Genomic DNA, 21,026 nt, shown 5'->3' on the forward strand with positions numbered 1-21,026 from the left:
TCCTGTTCTCCAGCAGATAGTGTTAACACGGCTCCTGTTGTTGCCATTTCCATAGCAACTCCTGGACGGAATTCCCTCGCCTCTCAAACCCGCCTCCCAACGCCACACCTCTAATCCAGGTGCACCTAGAAGCATGAGATATCCTGATTATCTCATTCTCATATTTCTCCTAATAGACACACTTGCTTATTCCATTTTTAATTGACTGGGACACAAATCTCCACTTAGTAGCCGTGGTCAAATGATCCATTTAGACAAGTGATGGAAAGGGAAATTTCTATGTATTCTGTAACTTACCAACAAAAGTAAAGTGAAACTTTATGATTTTCATAGTAATTTCAGTAACAATATGTAGCCTTTCCCCTCTTTCTTTTAGTAACAGTAGTTGGTCAAATTTTAAAATGCCAAAAAAATATGCAGAAGAAAATGAAAATTACCTAAAATCTCTTAATCACATCAAATAGAAGTAATCACTGTTATTATTTTGGTATTTTGTTTTCTCCCCCTCTGTGTGTGTGCATGCACACGTATGTGTATGTATTACGTTAAAGTATTTGAAATACATTTACATATGCACTTTTCTTCATAACCGTGGTATTCTATTTGCTTGTTTATTTAATGTCTGTTTCCACTGTGAGGGCCAGGGCCCTGTTTGTGTCATTCATTGCTGTATCCCCAGCAACTTGAAGGCACTGTGAAGCCTGCCCTGCCATCTACATTTGTTGTATCTCAAGCTCAGTTCTACCTATTCATCTAGATCTATCTTGCATTTTCATTTGATGTCATTTCATTAGATCTTACTAGATCTTTAAAATCTTAGTAAATGTCCTTTTTAATGGTAGTATATTTCATTGGGTAGATGTACCAATATTTACTCATTTTCCTGTTAGGCGTTGAAAATGTTTCCCATTTTTCTTAGTATAATAATGTTGTGATATACATTTAATATATAAATCTTTGTATATAGTCAATTATTTTCTTAGGAAGGTGGTTGGAAGAGAATTATTATGTCAAAGGCAGTGAACTTTTGAAGTCTCTTTCTGTATTACCAGGTTACTTTCCAAAGTGGGTATATCAATTTCCTCTCCCAATAGCCTTAGTGAATAGTTAATCAGCATTGAGTGGCCTTATTTACAAAAATCTTTGTTAATTGAAAAGCAAAAATTACACCTCATTGTTTTTATTTTGCTGTGAGGAATAATCACCCTGAGCTAGCATCCATGCCAGTCTTCCTGTGCTTTGTATGTGGGGTGCCTCCACAGCATGGCTGATGAGTGCAGTAGGTCTGCACCTCAGATCTGAACCCACGAACCCCATGCTGCCAAAGTGGAGTGTGCAAACTTTTAACCATTTGGCCACGGGGCTGGCCCCCATCTCATTGTTTTAAATGGTATTTTTTTAACCAACCTGAGGCCTAGTATTTCCCCCATGTTTAGTAGCTGTATATGGTTGCCATTTTGGGGCATGAATATTTGTGATTCAACAGAATTCTTTGCATATTATGGATATTAACTCTTTATCCATTATATTGTTTGCAAAAGTTTTGTCACAGTTTTTCATGAAACTAAATTTTCTTTATATTTGCTTAAGAATGCTGAATTTAAATGTAGTAATTTAATGTTAGATATTTAAATTTAACTAAATTTAAATATAATCATTTTAAAATTTGTCTATATTGCTTTATATCATAAATCTTTCTGCATCTCTAGATCATTTAAATCTCTCGTATTTTCTGTTTGTTTGTTTTTTCCTGGTTTCTTTTTACATTGAACTTTTTTCTTTTTTTTGAGGAAGATTAGCCCTGAGCTAACGTCTGCCACTAATCTCCCTCTTTTAGCTGAGGAAGACTGGCCCTGAGCTAACATCCATGCCCATCTTCCTCTACTTTATATGTGGGATGCCTGCCGCAGCATGGCTTGTCAAGTGGTGCGTAGGTGCACACCCGGGATCCAAACCAGCAAACCCCAGGCCGCTGTAGCGGAATGTGCAAACTTAACCGCTTTACCGCTGGGCAGGGCCCTTTACATTGAGCTTTTTAACTTATCTGGAACAGATTTCTTTTAGCATGACATAATATAGGTTCTTGATTTTCCCTCAAATTTCCCCATATTCCAGCATTTATTGAACAGTCATATTCCCCCTTAGTTTATGACATATACTTAGTTTATAATACTCACATTATAAATTATACTTGTCATCATACTATATGTTAAGTTTTATGTTATATGTTAAATTGTATTTCAAGATAATCTATTCTGCTCCACTTATCTTTCTATTGATGTATCAGCCAATTACTATAAAATTTTTATTATTAAAATTTTTAATGCTCTTTCTTATCTGGAGTGAAAGGTGGCTTTAATTATCACTCATTTTCTCTGAGTAAATGAACATCGAGTATAACTTATGTTTGTTTGGAGACAGTTTCTACTCAGCTTTTCATGCATAGAAAGAGAATCTCTATAGTGCTTTGCATTTAAAGCTCATAGTTTTCAAATTATCTTGGCAATATTATCTGATAATACAATCTGCACTATATAAAGTTGTATTCTACATGAATGGCTAAATCCTTTATAGTCTGGAAATTTCTTTTTCTGTGAATTACAGTTAATTATTAACTTGGTTTCTTCTTCCAGATTTAAAAAATACTAACCAATTAAAGTAGCCTACAAGGCACCTGCCATTGATATTTACTTTTTTCCCCCTTTTGGCTTTTTTTCAATCCCCGAACTCTACTAATAGAGCACCTTTTATAGTGATTTTCTATTTTCCATAATATTTTTTAACACAATACTGAATGCCAAAATATTGATGAAAATATCAATGGAAAGGTGCAAAAAAGTATTTATGATCCTTATAATTGCTGAAACTGCCCTATAAGGGATTAAGCATGAATCATTTTATTATATATATCCAACTAGTTGAATTTATATTTCTGAGAAATAATTCTTTACCGTATAGATTATAAATGTGGTAAAAAACATGGTTCCTAAGCAACATATGTTAGAAAGAATAAGATACTTTCTTCCTTGACATCCTTCTTTTTATCTTTGAACCAAATATCTGTTGGAAAATATTCAAATCATATTTTTATTCATCTCCTAGATGTTTGCTACTTTCTTACAAAATGAGAACGGCAATGTTAGATTATTTCATTACTAGCCTTTGCTTTCTCATGGTGGTTCCAGTTCACTTGGTATATTCTAAACTTCTGCATAAAAATCAACACAAAGCGAATTGTGTTGCTCTCTCAAAACGAACAGTCAGTCAGGAAGCTCAGTGTTTTGACCAGGAGTGTGAGGCAATTGCTGTAGAAATTTAGAAACGAGTCTCCCTTGTTCCCCTTTCCCTCCCTCAGTGACAGCATTTCATTCTGGGGTCCGTTTCCATTGGCTGCTTCCTCTAGATTGTGAGGCCTGATCCCTTCTATGGTTCTGGCGCCCTGTTTGTCTGTCCTGCTGACTCCCTGCTGCCAGCTGCCAGCCACCTGTGCTTGTGCTGAGTTTGTGTTTTATGGGAAAATGTTCATGTGTGGCTGCTGTGTTTGATATTAAACCTGAGATGAACTTCAGGAGGTTTCCTGCTTTTTATTAAAAATGATTTTGGCTGGGGGCTGTGTTATCCTGTTCATAAATCAGGTATTCTCAAAGATTTAATAATTTAGAATTCCCATGAGGATTTGGTGGAATAAACATTTCTTTTCTCTGTTAAATCTGTCTCTTAACTTTTTTTCTTATTCCTCTTCTCTGCATCCACTTATTTATTTTTTTAAAGAGTTCTTTTGGAGGTTTGTACAGATTTATCTCATGACTGTGAAAATTATGTAAAAGGAGGAGTCAAAATGCTAGCTTAGTTTGGCTGGAGTAATTTAAATTTGTTAAGTTTCGTGAGTCTTCCCATCACTATTGTAAACATGCTTCTATTTTAATTTATTTTTCTTTTTAATCCAAGTTATATCTTCCAAAGTAGTTATCTTCTCTCCTTCTCTCCTTGTTTTAATGGACTATTTCTTTTAGGACATATCCTAGAAATAATAGGTTGATAAAAAGCAAAAAAATAACAGAGGCTGAAGAGGCCAGGAACTCTGTCCAAATGCAGTTACGAGCTGCATGAAAAGCAGAGTTATCCTTGAGGGTGACAAACCGTCCCCATAACTCTTCTCAGAAATATTTGCACTAGAGATTTAGAGGAAATACTTTGAGGACACTTTATAATGCTCAGTGAACATTTGTAGAATTTGGTGAGTATGAATATGTAAAGATTTTTGAAAAGACTATGAGGAATAAGAAGATGTTTTGTTTGGTTTTTCCTCATATTAAAACTAGTAGGGAATGAGGAGTGGGTGGGGCTGGCAGCATGCGTAGAAAAAGGAAGATTTTTCTGAGGGCGAGACTTTTGATCTGGGTCTAACTAACAAGAATGAGGCAATCACATGAAGAACAGGGTGGCGGGGGGCCTCCATGTCTTTTCCTGTTTGAATTTTGGATTCCACGAGACAATGAATGTTTTGCTGTGGTTGATGTTTTTATCTCTTTACTCATAATAGTGTCTAGCATAAAGATGATATTTGATAAACATTGGTTAAATGGATGAATTCTTTATAAAGGACTTTAATAGATACAAATGACAATATCCTTAATAATATCACTACAAATGTTCTCTTAAAATACAAATGACTTTTAATAAATATTTGCAATAAACTTTTGATAAAAGCTGAAGGCATAAAATATAGTGACTCATGAAGACATGTATCTATGATAATAGGGTCCATGTAATGTGGTATTTGGAGGTCTGATCTGATTACAGATACCGTTTTAGACTCTGGAAGAGTGGACAGACCACTTATCCTTTAAATGAGCTTCTGTAATGATCAATGTTTTCAGCCAGGCTTACACATTGAAGTTGTATTGATGGAAGGTGCTTTGATGTGCTGATATTCCCAGCTGAGGATAGAATAATAGTCTTCAGAACACAGGAGAAGAGATTATAAAGTTGGCGTCCTGTTCTCTCCTCTGAATGACAGAACAAGGCAAAGGCAGACATTTCCTTAGAATGCTCTGGGGCATGAGCAAGTGCTTAACTGAGCTTCCAAAGTGTTCTGTTAAACAATCTTTATGAATTAGCTTTATTTGCTAAAATGATTGAATAATGAACTTTCAAGTGAAATGGACTTTAGACTTTATTAATTCAACACCCTCTTTAACTGATGAGGAAATTTAAGCTTATAGAAGTCCAGTGATCTCCTGCCCCTGATAGTGACTAGGACATGACTAGACCCAGCCTTCAGAGTGGAGTCCAGAGAATGTTTCATAATTCTATGAAATCAAGTTAAAACAAATATCAAAGGCAAAACTCCAGGGGAAAGATGTTTCAAAAAGACTGTTTACACTTGGGGCAGTATACATCAATTTTTTTCTTGATTATAGGAATCTGGGGAATGGAACTGAGGAAAAGCATGGCAGAGAAATATGGAAGAGAAGGGAAATTAAGGGGTGGGTGAATGTAACGACCGCTTCTGTTGTCCTAGGGCAGATAGTCCTTGCGCCATTGCACAGTATGCATCACTTGAGAAAATTATCCCTGGAAAGAAGGTTGTCTATGAATTTTTATAGTCCAGGAGAAGGCATTAGCAAATACAAAATAAAAGCACAAAACATTATTTTTCAAAAGGTTTAACTTTTTCCCTGAAAGATAGAAGATCACAAAATTTCCATTTCTGCTGAGAATATGAATCTTTGTAAATGGACAGCCTGAGAAGAGGAGAGGCAGGCCTCACAGGAGGCTCTGCCATTCTGTGGGCCTTTGTGGTCTTTTCAGGGAGCTGTCACTGTTCCAATCAGAAGTCTTTACCATCACTTTTTTGACAATGACAGATCGTCTCTCTATACCGGCAGGGGGATTAGTCCATCATCTCTGTTCTTTCTCATCTTCCTGTTTCTCTACTGCTCCATTAATCTGCTGTGTCGTGTTCTCTGTGGCCCTGCCGTGTGGATTTACAAGTTCAACTAAAGCCAGGCCATAGCTACTGCCTTCCCCGTGACCATACCTTTCCTACTAAGAATTTTCCCCTCAATTGCCCAGAAGTGTAAATAGGGATTTATTGCAGTGAAAACTTATTTTTAACTTTGTAGGGTCAAATATATACATACATACCTGTATAATCATTCATAATAGACACTTTATGAAACCAATTCATATATTTTTAAAACTACTTTAGGAAACCAGCATTATGTCCAAAAATTGAGCTCAAGACACAATTTGACTGTGGAATCCAGAGCAATGATTTTAAAACTATTTGAAAGCACTGGATCACTTCTATTGTCTGGCAGAATCTCAATACGTAGAAGAGGACCGATCTGGTTGAAGTGAGTGAGAACAGGGTAGTCTGTAATCCTATTAATTGTCCACCTTCAATTCTGATTCCCAGAGCACCTAGTTGGAAAGCCAGTTATCTACTTGACCACCAGATATCGAAGTAAAATGATGACTAATAATTAGTGTTGTTACTGTAGGTCAGAAATGGTGCAGGCAGCTTTTGAGTAGAAGCAGTAGTCCATTTGTCCTGGTTGAATGTCTCCATGTTTACCTGTTCCATTCCTTATTGTGCAGCTGCTCACAAATGTGACTGGACCTGATTTATGTGTGTGTAGTAGGAGAAGTATTACCAGTTCCTTCTAAGACGTGTTTCTGGCCAGAGGGAATTTCCACTCTAATTCCCATTTACTATGCCAAAGTGGGTATATTTATTTTAAAGCTGCCTTGTTCTTAGTATATTTATTTAACATTGTATTGTCTATTATGTATCCTTGGGCAAAACAAAGGGCAGTTGTACTTTGATCTTTATTGAATTGGTGGCAATTGTCAGAATGCAGGAGATTTTATAGTTCAAAATAGTTAACAATGGGGTCTATCTTTGCTCTGTTTCTGGGAAGTTTGAATAATAGTAATTTGTTTTATCTTAACTTTTTCAGATGTAAGTGTTTTTATTTGATTTTATATGTCATAATAATGTCCTTTGCGGCATTATTTTAGGAATCGGTGACCCAGATTCTTTTCAATGGTTTTGCCACTCTATATGTCCTCTAACTCACTGTCAGTTAGGGAAAAGGGGTGACAAGGCAATCCATTACTTAACCACCTTGGCCTTCAATTGACACATCAATTGACACACAAGAATGTGTCACATTCCCACCTAGATACAGAGAGTCTGGGAAATGTGGTCTATCTGTGTAGCTGCTTCTCAAGAATAGCTTACACTTTGGAAAGAGGAACATAGAATTGTGGTGGGTCGTTTAATTGCCTCAGCCACACATCTGAATCTCAGAAAGTCTATTCTAAAAAATGGTTCACTGAGTTGTTGCAGTACCTTAGTGTACTTTAGACAAATCCTGAGAAAATAATACAATTTTAAAGGATACGTTGTAAAAACAATATAACGCAAAATAAGAATTGAGCATTAATATGAAATTTAATTTATTGCTATTAAAGTATTTTGTCTTCTTAATTATTTAATTGCTAACATTTTATTTGAAACCGGTTTGTCTGGTCCATTAGAACTTGCCTGTTAATATCTTTGTGTTTACCCATGATAAATATGGATAACTGTAACACATCTGAAAGACACACTGTAAATCTTTAGAAAATGAGAAAAAATGAGATGCAGAAATGCAAATTTTTTGACTTTGTATGAAATGCAAGCAAATGAATATTTACTCTCAAGCTACAGTTTGCGGAATAATTTTGTTGAGGCATGAATTTATTCTAATAGTAGGATAAAAAGTAAAGTATTGTAAGGGGTAAAAATACTTATACTAAGGCTTCTGCTTGCTTATTACCCTCTGTTTCTGAATGGTAACATTCCATTTTAGTTCATTTTTCTATGTGGTTTTGCTGTACTCTCTTCCTCCTTTATGTGTCTGCGTACATTTCTCCACGAGCCTCCTTCAGCCCTGCTGTCTTGTAATCTGTGTCTGTTCATTTCTTACCTCTCCCTACAGGTCTCTCTGTCTTCTCTTAATGTTTACGGAGTTCTTCATCTGTGGACAATGGAGAACGGTGAGATTTAGATAAGACATCAGTGGTATCGAAATTTAGAATGTCTCTGAAGACACCCACAGCCTTGCCATGCTACTGTAAGAAGCAGGGCAGGTGTTTCATGCTTGAAATCAGTGGGATCACTGTGCACCTTTATGTGACAATCTGCTTGTCACATCACTGTGTTCAGCCTTGGCCCAGAAATTCTCATGAAGGTAGAACATAAACCATAGACCTTGAAGAATGTTCATAAATAGGTTTATTGAATGTATTCTTCCTCTTGCTACGTTTTATCTTTCAGTGACACCCCATGCCTTCCCCCCAACAACTTGCTGTGTCTTCTCAAGTGCCTTTCTTTTGTTTTGTTTACAGACTAATCCCCACTCTGGGTGGATAACTAGACAGAGGGTGATAGCACTAAATGACAGTGAGGCAAAATCACTGAAAACATGCAGAGGAATTCATCTGATTGCAATCATCTGTAACCTAATTGCTTCAAGTCTGGAAAATGATCGAGAACACTTATTTGTTAGTCAGTCCCTGCTAGAAACATCAGAAATCACATAGCCGGATAGGACGCTTGCATGTCTAGGGTCTCGGGAGAGTTTGCTGTGAGCAAGAGCCAGGGGAAGCATGTAAAGATGTATGGAAGGCAAATCATGTGAATGACAAATATGGATAGATTTTCTTTGACATATGATCTTATCCTTTTGTCAGTAACACATGACTGAAGTTTGAGGAGGGGGATAAGATTAACAGCAGTGGTAATAAAAAAAGAATAATTCTGCAAAAAAAAAAAAATTTGGTGGATCAAAAGAGAGAAGTAAGAGATGCTTGAGTCATTTCTGGGTCAGATCTACGGAAAAACTTTCAAGGTCTCTATAGGGTCATTATAAAGAAAATGTGAAATAAGTATGATTCTAAAATAAATACTTGGAATCAAAAGGTACTTAATGTAATTTTAAATACTTTATATTGAGGTGAATCACAGTTATTTTCAATTATATATACGCAAATAGTCCCTAGTTTACTAGTAGAATAAAAAAATACTTTGAAAAAGCATTTTTCTTTTATTTTTTGCCTCTCATGTTGTTGGTCATTTTCTTGTCCTTCTTAATCTCTCCTTTTTTTCTTCTTCATTTTTCTTGAATGCCAAATACATGTGTTAAAATATTAATTATTTTTAAATAGAAAATGTGAAGCATCAACCACTTCTCTTAGAAAATTCCAGAAGAGTAAGTTTTAGCAGAACTGACTGTTATCACACCCAGCCCCATGGCTCAAACTCAATTTTAGGTGCCCCAGGGTCAATGAGTTCTATGGTCTCTATTGTGTATATCCAACACAGGGAATTATATGAAACATTTTGGTTCATACAAATCTCAGAAGATTTCATTCAAGTTATAAAAAAATTTTAGGAATTTCCTCAATTTAAGTGATTACAGAATTACTCATAAGATCTGAATATCAGAAATCCCTGTAACCATCAGCTATCCTCAACTCTCTGGAGAATCAAGCTAGGCTTCCTTCTTCTGTTTTCATAGCAAGATCTTTTTAGCCAATATGAAGAACTGGAACTATGGTCATTTCTGATGCTCTATCATACAATTGCACAGCATATTAAAAAAATGTATCCCGTGCTGCATTATTTGCAAGTTTGTGATAACTATTAGGTGCATAGAAAAATATACTTGGCTTAAAATCTGTCACATTGTAACTGTCAGCCTTCTGATATTTGCATAATTTATATAAAATATAATACCTGTCTGTCAGCATGTAAAAATCCTAGAGACCTTGCACCTAGAGTTAAAGTAAGCACAAGGCAGCCATGATATCATGAATGTGAAACTTAGAGCTGGAAGATCTAGGTTCAAGTTCAGCTCTCTCACTTACTACTTTTGTGACCTTGGCCACACCATAAGCTCTCTGAGTCTTGGTTCCCTTGTTTAAAATGGGCTATTACCTCCTATTTCAGTGGGTTGTTGTGAATTTTGTTTGTTATTTGTTCTTACTCTATCTCATTCCACAAAGAATTTGAAATGACATGTGTATATTTGAAGATAAAATATATTTGCTGGTGCTTTATAGATTATACAAATATAAGATATTAGCCATTACTATTGGGACTATTTGTACTCCTGGGGAGGTGTATCCTTTAGAATGAAAGTGTTTCTAAGCAGATGTTCCAGACACTTCCATTTAACAATTTCAAATAAAACAAGTATTTGTCCATGTGTGACGTAGACTGGTTAGAGGTGTCAGTTTAAAATAAACCTACAAGAAGAGAAGACTATCCAAGATCTTTTGATTGAAGACCATTTGCAACTAATAAAAATATCAGATTCTTGCATCCTTAATGCCTGTTTTTTGAAAAGACTATATATAATGCCAAAAAACTCTTAAGGCTTAAGTAATTCTTTTCAAAACATTTTTATTTTGTTAATCATAACAAACAAACATTTTAGAAAGAGTCAAGTCTTAGGTTGAGTCATTTTTATTCAGCTTAAAGATAAGGCTTTTGTTGCACTTAGAATTGTGGATAGCTCACAATAACACAGAGGCTTTGAAATATCTGTGGCCTACCAGTTCCTTTAATTCCTTTTATTATCATGTGCCGTTTGCCTTAATCTTGGATTACTCACCATGCTTATCTGCCCTCTGCATCTAAAACTACTGGAAAGATTGCTCTGGCGTGGCCTAATAGCTTTTGTCAACTCTCCTAGTGAGGCTGAAGCTTTGATGCTTGAAACCCAGGAGTTGACCACATGGTGCCAAGCCCTTCTGAACAAGTCAACAGCTTTCCTCTGTAAATGATTACTGTTTATGTCAAGGCGGCAACGCACTCCTCTCCTTCCCTTTGTCAAAGTGCAGTGGAACCTAAGGACAGAAGCTAGTGACTATTTTGTCAAACCTCCTCCAATTCCCATGGCTTAATTTTACCCGGAGAGGAATTATTGGGCGTGTGTGATCTGTGGCCAGGTTAGACCCTCTTTTCTTTCTCTTTTGTCCTGTTTTAAGCTCCTTTGGTTTTTTCCTCTGGTATCTAGATATTATGTTTGGCAGATAGTAAAATTCTTAATAATCTATTTTGGCTTATCTGACAAGCATGCCTACTTTTCCTCCTTTTCTACAAAAGCTGTCTATGGAAATTTATGAAGGGAGCCTCTGTTGTCTTGTAAATTAAAAAAAGCAAACTATTTCCTAAACATCGAAACTATTTGAAAACATTCTATTGACCTTACATTCATGTTACACAGAAAAATTATAAAAATCATGGAATAAGTTTTTTCCCCCTTTATAGTCAATGAAACTGCATTTTCAGTGAATCTGTGAGAAATACAGTCTTGATAAGAGCTTTCCAATAAATATTATGTTCAACAATTATGATTTCTCTGAAAATTGAGTTTGAGAACCCACGTGCATGAGAAGGAGAGAACACTTCAGTGGTTAAAATGCTTTGACTTCAAGGCAGGATAGATCTGCAGCTCACTTCTGGGTTTCCACTTACCAGCTGTGTATCCTTGAACAGTTATTTGAATTCTCTAAGACTTCATTTGCTCATGTATAAAATGGTGATGTTGTTTCTAACTCACAGGATTTTCCAAGGATAAAATGAGGCCAATATGTAAAGTGTCTAATAAAATGTGGGGTGCATAGCAGCCACCACATCAATGGCAGCAGCTGCTGCTGTTGTCTTTGTTGTTGATATGCTGAGGACAGAAAAAGGGAACTGACCTGGAAGGTTAGATTTTTTAGGATCACTTCTACTAAGATCAGTTTAGAAAGTCTCCGTCGGAGAGACCTTCATCTCCAGGCAGGATGCAGACAGGGCAGCTACCTTGGAGGAGCCGGGCTGGGAGATTCTCTGCTGGGAGGACCACAGCCCAAGTTTCCGACTTTCCTCTCTCTGCTATTTTGCAGCGTCACATGATGCGCCAGTGCTACCTGTCCTGGACAGCTTAGGTTACTTCTCTACACTTAACAATAAGTCACCTCCCTTTTTATTAAGAGAACCTTGACATTTCTTAATCCTATTCTTGCAAGGCTTTCCCTGCCCATTCTCTCTCTCTGCTTGTCTCCTACACAGAAAGAACTTAACACTCCATTTGGGATGTTATAAAAGCTGAAAGGATTCAAGTTTAAAATAATACAGTGAGTGGTTGAAAAGCTGCATCTACACCTCCATGTTCTCCTTCCTATCCATTTGCATTTGCATATAGCCTTTCTTTCAAAGAAACAGAATTCATCTTTAATTCCCCTGATGCCATTCACCCCTTTGTACCTAATTGGCTCAGTGATTTCCTTTGCTTAAATTTAGCATTTATCAATCACAACCAGTAATGCACGTTATGGTGTTAGCAGACAATTCCACAGGACCCTCTTCGCACTGGGGAAGGGGTACATCTGCTACTTTCATATCAGGATGGCGGGATTTAGAGGTCAATGTGTTTCCCCAGCAAGGCTTAAGACTTTGGGGAACAGGGGAAGCGTCAGGCTCCAAGCAGCATAATGAATGGCAGTTGCTGGCTGGCTCAGTTTGCCTGTTCTCAACAGGGAATAGTGCTGCTCAGCATAATGAGCTGGGACTTAGTATGCTAAACACACTCAGCTTTGGGAATGAGGCAGGCTGTGCCCCCTCCTCCTTTTTTCTCCTGGTTCTGGACTGTATTTTCATCTTGGAAGAAATTATATTGAGGTTTTCATTAGTGGCACCCAGCAGGGTTAAGGGCCTATGAGAGCTGATAAGCGCTATGGCTAAAAAAACCATCAGCCTTTGTGCAGAGAGCTGAAGGTTTAAGTTGCTTGAACTGGAAAGAGTCTGAAGAGGTGATTATGTTAAGCAAGTAATGTGTATCGCTAACATGGAATCAAATTATTAGGGTCAGTAACTTCCTGGCTTCCCCAGTGCATTAAATGAAGACATAACATTGCATCTGTGTCAGGTACTTCTAGATGCCACATAGTGTCAGCGCTGTCTGGTCACATGTATTTCACAGTGTGTCACCTCTAATTTCATGGGTTTCTCTGTGCTGTTGCTTTAATAGATACTCATGATCTTGAGCTTCCTTTGAACTCACAGCAGGGCAGTGCAAAGTCATTATTGTGAGCACTGCTGTGATTTTTGTGTTATATACAAAATTATTATCATCCTCATTTAGAAAGGTAGATATATCCTGCTTTCATGCTTTCAAAAGTGTGCACTTATTTGCTAGTAAGGGAAGCTACTAAAGAGGAAAACACTGAATGTGAAAGATGTTTTTCAGGACTGGTATTGGAAAAGTGTCAAGGTGGAAAATTAATATTAGAAAAGCATATAGGATAGTGGTGCCCAAAGTGGTCGCTCGGCCAGGTGTCAGAATCACCCAGGAATTTGTTAGACATGCAAATCCTACTGACTCAGAGAGTCTGAGATGGGGCTCAGCAATCTGTGTTTTAACAAGCCTTCTAGGTGATGCATGCTCAAGTTTGAACAACTCTGCTATAGCGTTTATGGAGTATGTAATGGGATGGACTCATATGTTCTGGGGGCAGAGCAATAGATAAGACAGATGAAGTGTCTGCCCCATGGACCTTATTAAATTACAAAGGAGTACGTGGTACTTCACCCTGATGAAATGTTTATATATACCCAACAGAGCCTGTCATTATTGTATGTACCATTTTATTTTTCATTGCAATTAGTCTGTTATCTTCTTTGGTTTCAGAGAATGATTAACAAAAGATGACTAATAAGTAATTCCTTTGCGCATTTCAGAACCATCCCCCTTGCAATATGTATATCCATGGCCATCGTCACCATTGGCTACGTGCTGACAAATGTGGCCTACTTTACGACCATTAGTGCCGAGGAGCTATTGCTTTCCAATGCCGTGGCGGTGGTGAGTCCAATTTGGGAAAATGCCAATTTGAATTTAGGTTAATGAGTCGATACAATTTTTTAGTAGCTCCCTCCAGCAGAAAGTGTTTTGGAATTCAGTAATCTTTTCTTGACCTGAATGATAATGAGTATTTAAAAAATTTAGAACAAACCTTAGTGTATTCCATTTAACTGATGCAGCTAAAATCCTATATGATTTCTCTGTACTGTTAATTTCACATAAAACATTTCCACATATACACTCTTGACAATCTGTCAAGGCCTGTTGAATAGAAGGCATTGTTCTTCCAACATGTCTTTAAGGACAGGTGGGCAGTTACTGAATTTAAATGAATGCATTTTTTCATATGCAAATTTCAGTTTATTCTGTACTCTTTTCTGTTTGTAAACTTTTCAAAGGCTAACAAAATTATTTTTCCAAGTACCCCTTAAGACTTTTCAAGTGGACCATATATACTTATTTTTTCTAGTATGTCTTTTTGAATACTAGTCATGGAATGCTATTAATTTTTGCAAATACTGAGTTATTCAAAGTTAAAAGATGTTGCTACAGCACTTCTTAGAATATTAAAGATGCTAATGTGCAGTTTAACTGCCTTATGCTAATGCATAAATGGATACTCATCATTTTACAGCACTTTCCAAAATGTATTTGGCTCCACGACCATCTTGGCTCTCAAAGGTCATGGTATGGGACTGTTATTCTGTGACGCATACTTTTATTTTGTATAAAAACTTAGCTAGTAAGAGTGCATTCATTCATGACCTCATAACAATGAAGGGTGAAAAAATAACTTTCCATATGTCAATTCCTTTTAAAATAGTCGCTATTACCTCATATCAGCAATATCCACAGGGAACAAATTATCTCATTTCATCTGAACTTATGTACGAGTTCACTGAATTAAAAAAAGACTCTGCCCACTGCTGTAAGTCCTACCAGACAACAAAATGTACAAAGCTTACCGATGTCAGGTCAGCCATCTCATCTTACTAGACAAAGGGCAGCACTTATTCTTGGAGCGTAATGTGGTCCATTAATTATACAGCACCAGCTGCATCAAGGACAATTAAAGAATCCCACATATTTTTTTTGGAAAATACATTCTTGGTGGAAATTTGCAGTGTTGCACATACCATGGCATAAAAGGATATTTCAGAAGTTTTGTTTCTCTTCTATATTTTCTGTGGCTTGAGTTCTTCAAACTTGTATTTGTATTCTATCCTTTTTATAGGAAACCACAGAAGGAACTGGCAGATACCTGAAAGGCAGGGAGTGACTCAATAAACAGAGATTCAGCTAATGTGATTATTCCGTGCAAAAGAATTTCAGCACTCCTCATGTAGATGATATAATTGATTGTCATCAATTATTTTTTGCCACACTTTTATGTCATAACAGTGGGATTGGTATATGAAACAAGTATCTGTAATACTCCTCAGTGTACATTGGTACTTCACTATAAAAATGTGGCTTTCTAGACTAAAGAGAAGGTATTGGACAGAAGGATTTCTGTCTCCAGAAGGAGAACTTCTGAATTGAGCTTTTTCCACTTACCAGAGTCAGAGATGACAGATGTCATAGTTGATGAAGATTCAATAAATAGATCATTGCTTTTTGAAAGTAGAGAGAAGGTACTTGTTTTGACCTTTGCCCATAGTTTTGCAACAAGCCATGTCATCGTACCTGCTTTTCATTATTGTCTAACAAGTTAGTCTGACCCTAACTAAAAAAGAAGGATTATAAAACATACACATATCATCAGGCTAATAGAAAGTCATAGAACGAGTCTGGCCTCAATTGTTTCATTTTATTCCACTTTCTGGCAAAGCATTAATTTTCTTCGTTCTGTCTTTCACTAGACCTTTTCTGAGCGGCTACTGGGAAATTTCTCATTAGCAGTTCCGATCTTCGTTGCCCTCTCCTGCTTTGGCTCCATGAATGGTGGTGTATTTGCTGTCTCCAGGTGAGTGAGTTCAAACATTTCTAGAAATGCATTTCTGTTTTTGAGATTGGATGTAATAAGGATAAGTTTAAAAAGAAATAGTGCCTCCAAACCTATTGTTTTTAAAGAGACATGCAAGATCGAAGTCTTCATCCAAGCATCAACAGCGTGTCTTATTCTGCCCATTAGAGGGCACTGCTTGTCTACTCATAGCCTACTCTGAAGCTGTCCTGTAGTGGTTTTTTACAGTATATCTAGAGTCTAACAACAGCATTTTATTTCTGGTGATAAAATCTTTTGTTTCTCTAAAGGTGGCAAGAAAAAAAGTAAAGTAAGAGACACCAAAAATCACCACCCCACCATCTGTATCCCTTTTGTTTTTGTTTGATGCAAAAGTTCCTTTCTTTTTAATATAAAATTAAAACCGAACAGATAAATATGAACGTTGTGTGTGTGTATGTGTGTGTGTGTGTGTGTGTGTGTATTGTGTTGGACTGAATTGATAACACACATACAATGCTAGGAATCTAGAACTAACTTCACCATCAGCTATTTATGTACAGGGAGAGCTATGCTGAGTGGGATGTTGCTATTGTTTTCTGCTCAAAGAATAATATGATATGTTGGCAGATTTTACAAAATTCGAAGTCAGATTTCTCATGATGTTTTCTACCTTATCTGAAAAGTGAAATCTAAGTAATTACCTAAGAAATTCAAAACCATTTGGTATGAAAAAGGGGCAAGCTTTCTCTTAGAGTTCTGGATTTTTCCCTTTGAAATGATCAATTATGCAGTCAACTCCACCCACATTTTTCTCCCATTAGGTTATTCTATGTTGCGTCTCGAGAGGGTCACCTTCCAGAAATCCTCTCCATGATTCATGTCCGCAAGCACACTCCTCTGCCAGCTGTTATTGTTTTGGTAATGCATATTAACAAGTATATCTAGTTATAACCTCAAAGAACAGGTTAGCAAAGATTTCAGACCAAACTTTAGATCGTGCTTTACTTTCTTATTCATTGCTAAATCGGCTCTATGTATGTCTTGGTGGAGTTTGGGAGGCAAGATGTTTTCCATCACTTCCCTTTATTCAGTATCTGATGCTTATTGGATGCTATGGGACAATAATCACATCACTTCTTTTTCACCTGTGTAGAAATTTGTGTGGTTTAAGGGAAAATGATTAGCTTGGCTCTTATCATTGACATAGAGCTCACACAAAAGGATATAGAATAACATGTCCCAAGTCTAGTTACTGGAAGTGGAACTAAAAGCCACAGTCCCAAAACACCCACATCTCTCATCATAGTCCCCTTAGAATGAAAAGCATGCAAAATTATAGAAAAAATTGATGAAATCCTAGACAGTGCAGTGATTCTGTGATTAAAAGTGAGACATTTGAGAGCAAACCTAGGTGGAAGAAGTAAAAGCACCCAAACTTAAATTTGAGTTGTAGAATTCCTCATGCAGAGAAAAGCATTTGTGAAATGTGGATACAAAAGACTGCGCAAGGGGTAAAAGACCTCAAATACCCACTGCCAATGTTATACTCATTTTTCCCTACGATTTTGCAACATTTTTCTCAAATGGAATCTGCTGTCAGGAGCAGCATAGCACTCACTGAACATTTTTTTTCATGCATTTAATTTGTTTCAAAATGTTTCCTTGAAATTTCTTTGCAAAGTACCCATACTCTCTGTGCTGAAAGTTAACTTCACTTGTGGGAACAGAATGTATTACTCACTGAAGAGGGCTTTCATTTTAAGCCTCGGCTATCAGTCATGCTGTCCTTGGCATGTGCAGCTGCAGAGACTTGCTACGCTGATCTCTGCGCTTCATTCTTTTCTGCGGTCTTGAGGGTCACACACGGCAAGCACACGGGGAGAGACCGCGTGGAGAAAGAAAAGGTCACTGTTTTGCATTCACAAGATGACTGGGTCATCTGGAAGTGGCTGTGTTTCACGTGTGCGCGTACCCAAGAGCTCATCAGAAACTATTTGCAGAGCTTTCCGTGAATTTTGCAATTGGACGCACTTTTCATTTTTATTATTAGTTATTTACTAATCGTCTCAGCCTCTGGTCTTTAAATTTTGAGTGGTTGAGTATCCCGTGTTTTACTCTTTGAAAACACATTCTCTTCTCTCAACTGTAAAAGCAAGTAAAACCCAAACATCCATATAAAATTCTGTCTGAATAAGTGGCAATGACAATGGCCCTCTTATAATGGTACTGGTGGGTAAAGGGATTATGCAGAATATAGAAAGGAGGTTAGTTGAGTATAGGTTTTAATCACAATAGTAGTTTATCGGTATAAATAACCATTTGAAAACGCTAATATAAAGTGTAGTGATGTTATTGTTTGATATCCCCTGTGTTCCCTATTAACTCACTGAGTGTGGTTTTTCTCCCCTTCCCACCAGCACCCTTTGACGATGATAATGCTCTTCTCTGGGGACCTCTACAGTCTTTTGAATTTCCTCAGTTTTGCCAGGTGGCTTTTTATTGGGCTGGCAGTTGCTGGGCTGATTTATCTTCGATACAAACGCCCCGATATGCATCGTCCTTTCAAGGTAACCTCAGCAATCTTGATGGGTTTACATAAATCTTTCTCCTAATACCTAGTCCTCCCTTTGTCATAACTTGATGATGAGGAACTTGGACTGGGGGCAGCATCTTCTGGAATAAAGTGTTTAACTCTTGCAGGTAGTGCCTTCATAGTAGGTTTATTTTTAGCTTGGAAAAATAGTTCATTCGGTTTTTTTATGTGTTGCACTGAGCTTTATATGTCACATTTTTGAAAAGATGTGGTATTAATATAGGATGTTTGCTGTGTTGATTTTTCATGGATGTGCCCAATGACCTGATGTGTTCAAAGTATGGGATACTTCTATCTATCCATATGCCAAATAGTTGTGGGCAGCCATGTTGAGAAAGAGTGAGGCAGATATGTCTGGAATTATCACTAATTAAAACTCTAAAATGATGCTGCTTTACAAAGTAGGTGTTTTAAGTATTCTTAAATGTTATGACTTATTACCTTGCTCTTTTTCTACATTATACCCTTTAGAAGGAATAAAAATGCAAAATATACAGGGAAAGCGAACATGTATGAATTTACCACTTAATAGAAAGCCCATTTACCATAACCAAGCATTTCCTTTTGGGAGGGCAGAAGAATATGCTTTTCAACTCCTCCAGCCTTGAGCATTCATGGATTGATTTGACCTCACTATTTATTTGCTTTTAAGAAATAACACAGATAACGTTGTCAGTCATGTTGTCAGAATTTGTTTCTAATTATGTTCCTTGCCCAATGCTGGCAATGTCTTTATTAGCGGTTGAATAGGAGTTGGCCTGTTTTATTTCTGTCAGTTCTCATTGTGAATCTCCAACAGAAAATCAATATGCACTGAAAGGCTTTAACATGTAACAAGCAGCCTGTGCTCTTGGCTCCACATTAAAGTGGATTCTAATCATAATTATCAAACAGCCAATCTTTTACAATAAAAAACATAAATCATAATGGTACTTAACTGTAAGATAATTCAAACAGAACATCTCTGATGAAACTCACTTATTCATCCTTAGGTTTTATTCTATCTGACAATTTTTAAAAATTTAAGGGAGTATGTTTATGACATTCTCTGTGCCCCATTAAGGAGATTTTGCTGTTAAGGTAAGGTAGGATGGTGCCTGTCGCCCGGTTCCCTGATGAAAGTTGTTCACCCCATCACATGACTGACCTGCTCATCTTGAACCACTTTGTCTCTTGAACTATGTTTGAAGTGATTTTTTTCTGTTCTGTGTCCCAGGTGCCGCTCTTCATCCCAGCTTTGTTCTCCTTCACATGTCTCTTCATGGTTGCCCTTTCCCTTTATTCGGACCCATTTAGCACAGGGATTGGCTTCGTCATCACTCTGACTGGAGTCCCTGCCTACTATCTCTTCATTATATGGGACAAGAAACCCAGGTGGTTTAGAAGAATGTCAGGTAAGACTTTGAAGCAATTTCAGGACCTTTTGCGAGACCAGGTTGAAGAAAACCCATCCATGTGTACATACGTGACATGCACATCTCAAAGTTTAAAAATATGTGTGGCAATTGCTAGTTTGAATATGTTATTCCATTTTAATTAGAACTGAGAGAAGACAAAGCAGGAAGGATGTTTAAGGTACAGCCACTGAATTCTTTCAGGATATTTAGTCTGGGCTTCTCTAATCACTTCTTAGGAGAACAGCTCTTTCAGATAGAATTTTGTCTGCAGTTCTGTAAATGACCTAATTGCTCTTCTGAATCCCTTGCTAACCTAATTATTTTTATTCTGGGTTGAATGCAGTTTATTGATTCTATATCATAACATACTGCTTGATGAGTGATATGAGATTTGGTGGCGAGTTAGGCAGAGACCTGCAAAGGTCTTAAATATCATGATTGTAACACTACCCTATTTAATAGGCATGGCGAATCCCGGAAGGGTGGGTCATAAGAACAGCAAGAACAATGAAGAGAATAGCAGCTCACATTTATTGTGTGATTTCTATGTGTTAGCATATCTATGACCTTTTTAAATCTTTATAACAACCTTCTGAGGTAGGGAAAACTATTATCCCCATTTTATAGATTTTGAGATGTAGCATGGGACGATTCATGTGACTTATTCCCAGTCATACAACTATTAAGTAGAAGAGCTGGAATTCAAATTCAGGCAGTTCTGCATTTTAGAAAAATCATCCTGGGCAGTCAGGATGGATTAGAGACGGTTGAGGCTGAGGACAGAGAATCAAGCTTGGGGGTTAATGTGGTAATCCTGAAGAGAATTGAGGAAGGTCTGAGCACAGGTAGTGTCAGCAGGATCTGAGAGAAAATGAAAGATGTTGAAGAGGAAGAACCAGCAGTGCTTGGTGTTGAGGTAATTTGGGGGAGGAGAAAGCATAGTTGATCAGTAGGCAGGAAGGGTGCTTAGGAACACCTGCTTTTGAAAGCTTACCCAATGCTCTGTAAGGGCCTCTGCCAAGCAAGCCCTTTCGCTCACAGCATCATTTCATTCTATCCTTCACAAGATCCAGGTGTGAGGCGCTGTTATTTCTCTACCTAGATGGGGAAACCAGGACTCAGGAGATGGAGAATTTATTTTTGAGTGTGCAGGTTTTAAACCATTGAACTAGGATTTG

At 37.2% G+C, this 21,026-nt stretch overlaps 1 protein-coding gene across 2 annotated transcripts in view; it reads left to right on the forward strand.

Annotated features, from left to right (window-relative positions):
• The window catches only part of SLC7A11 (solute carrier family 7 member 11), a 101,572-nt gene that overhangs the window by 59,850 nt on the left and 20,696 nt on the right, over positions 1 to 21,026 (forward strand). For both annotated transcript variants that reach the window (XM_070609061.1, XM_008517039.2), the window contains exons 7-11: positions 13,787 to 13,910; positions 15,773 to 15,876; positions 16,680 to 16,776; positions 18,276 to 18,425; positions 19,668 to 19,845. In XM_070609061.1, the coding sequence (XP_070465162.1) occupies positions 13,787 to 13,910; positions 15,773 to 15,876; positions 16,680 to 16,776; positions 18,276 to 18,425; positions 19,668 to 19,845 (653 nt within the window). The remainder of the gene's footprint in view (positions 1 to 13,786; positions 13,911 to 15,772; positions 15,877 to 16,679; positions 16,777 to 18,275; positions 18,426 to 19,667; positions 19,846 to 21,026) is intronic.

Source organism: Equus przewalskii, chromosome 2 (genome assembly GCF_037783145.1).
Source record: "Equus przewalskii isolate Varuska chromosome 2, EquPr2, whole genome shotgun sequence".
NCBI classification, from domain to species: Eukaryota; Metazoa; Chordata; class Mammalia; order Perissodactyla; family Equidae; genus Equus; species Equus przewalskii.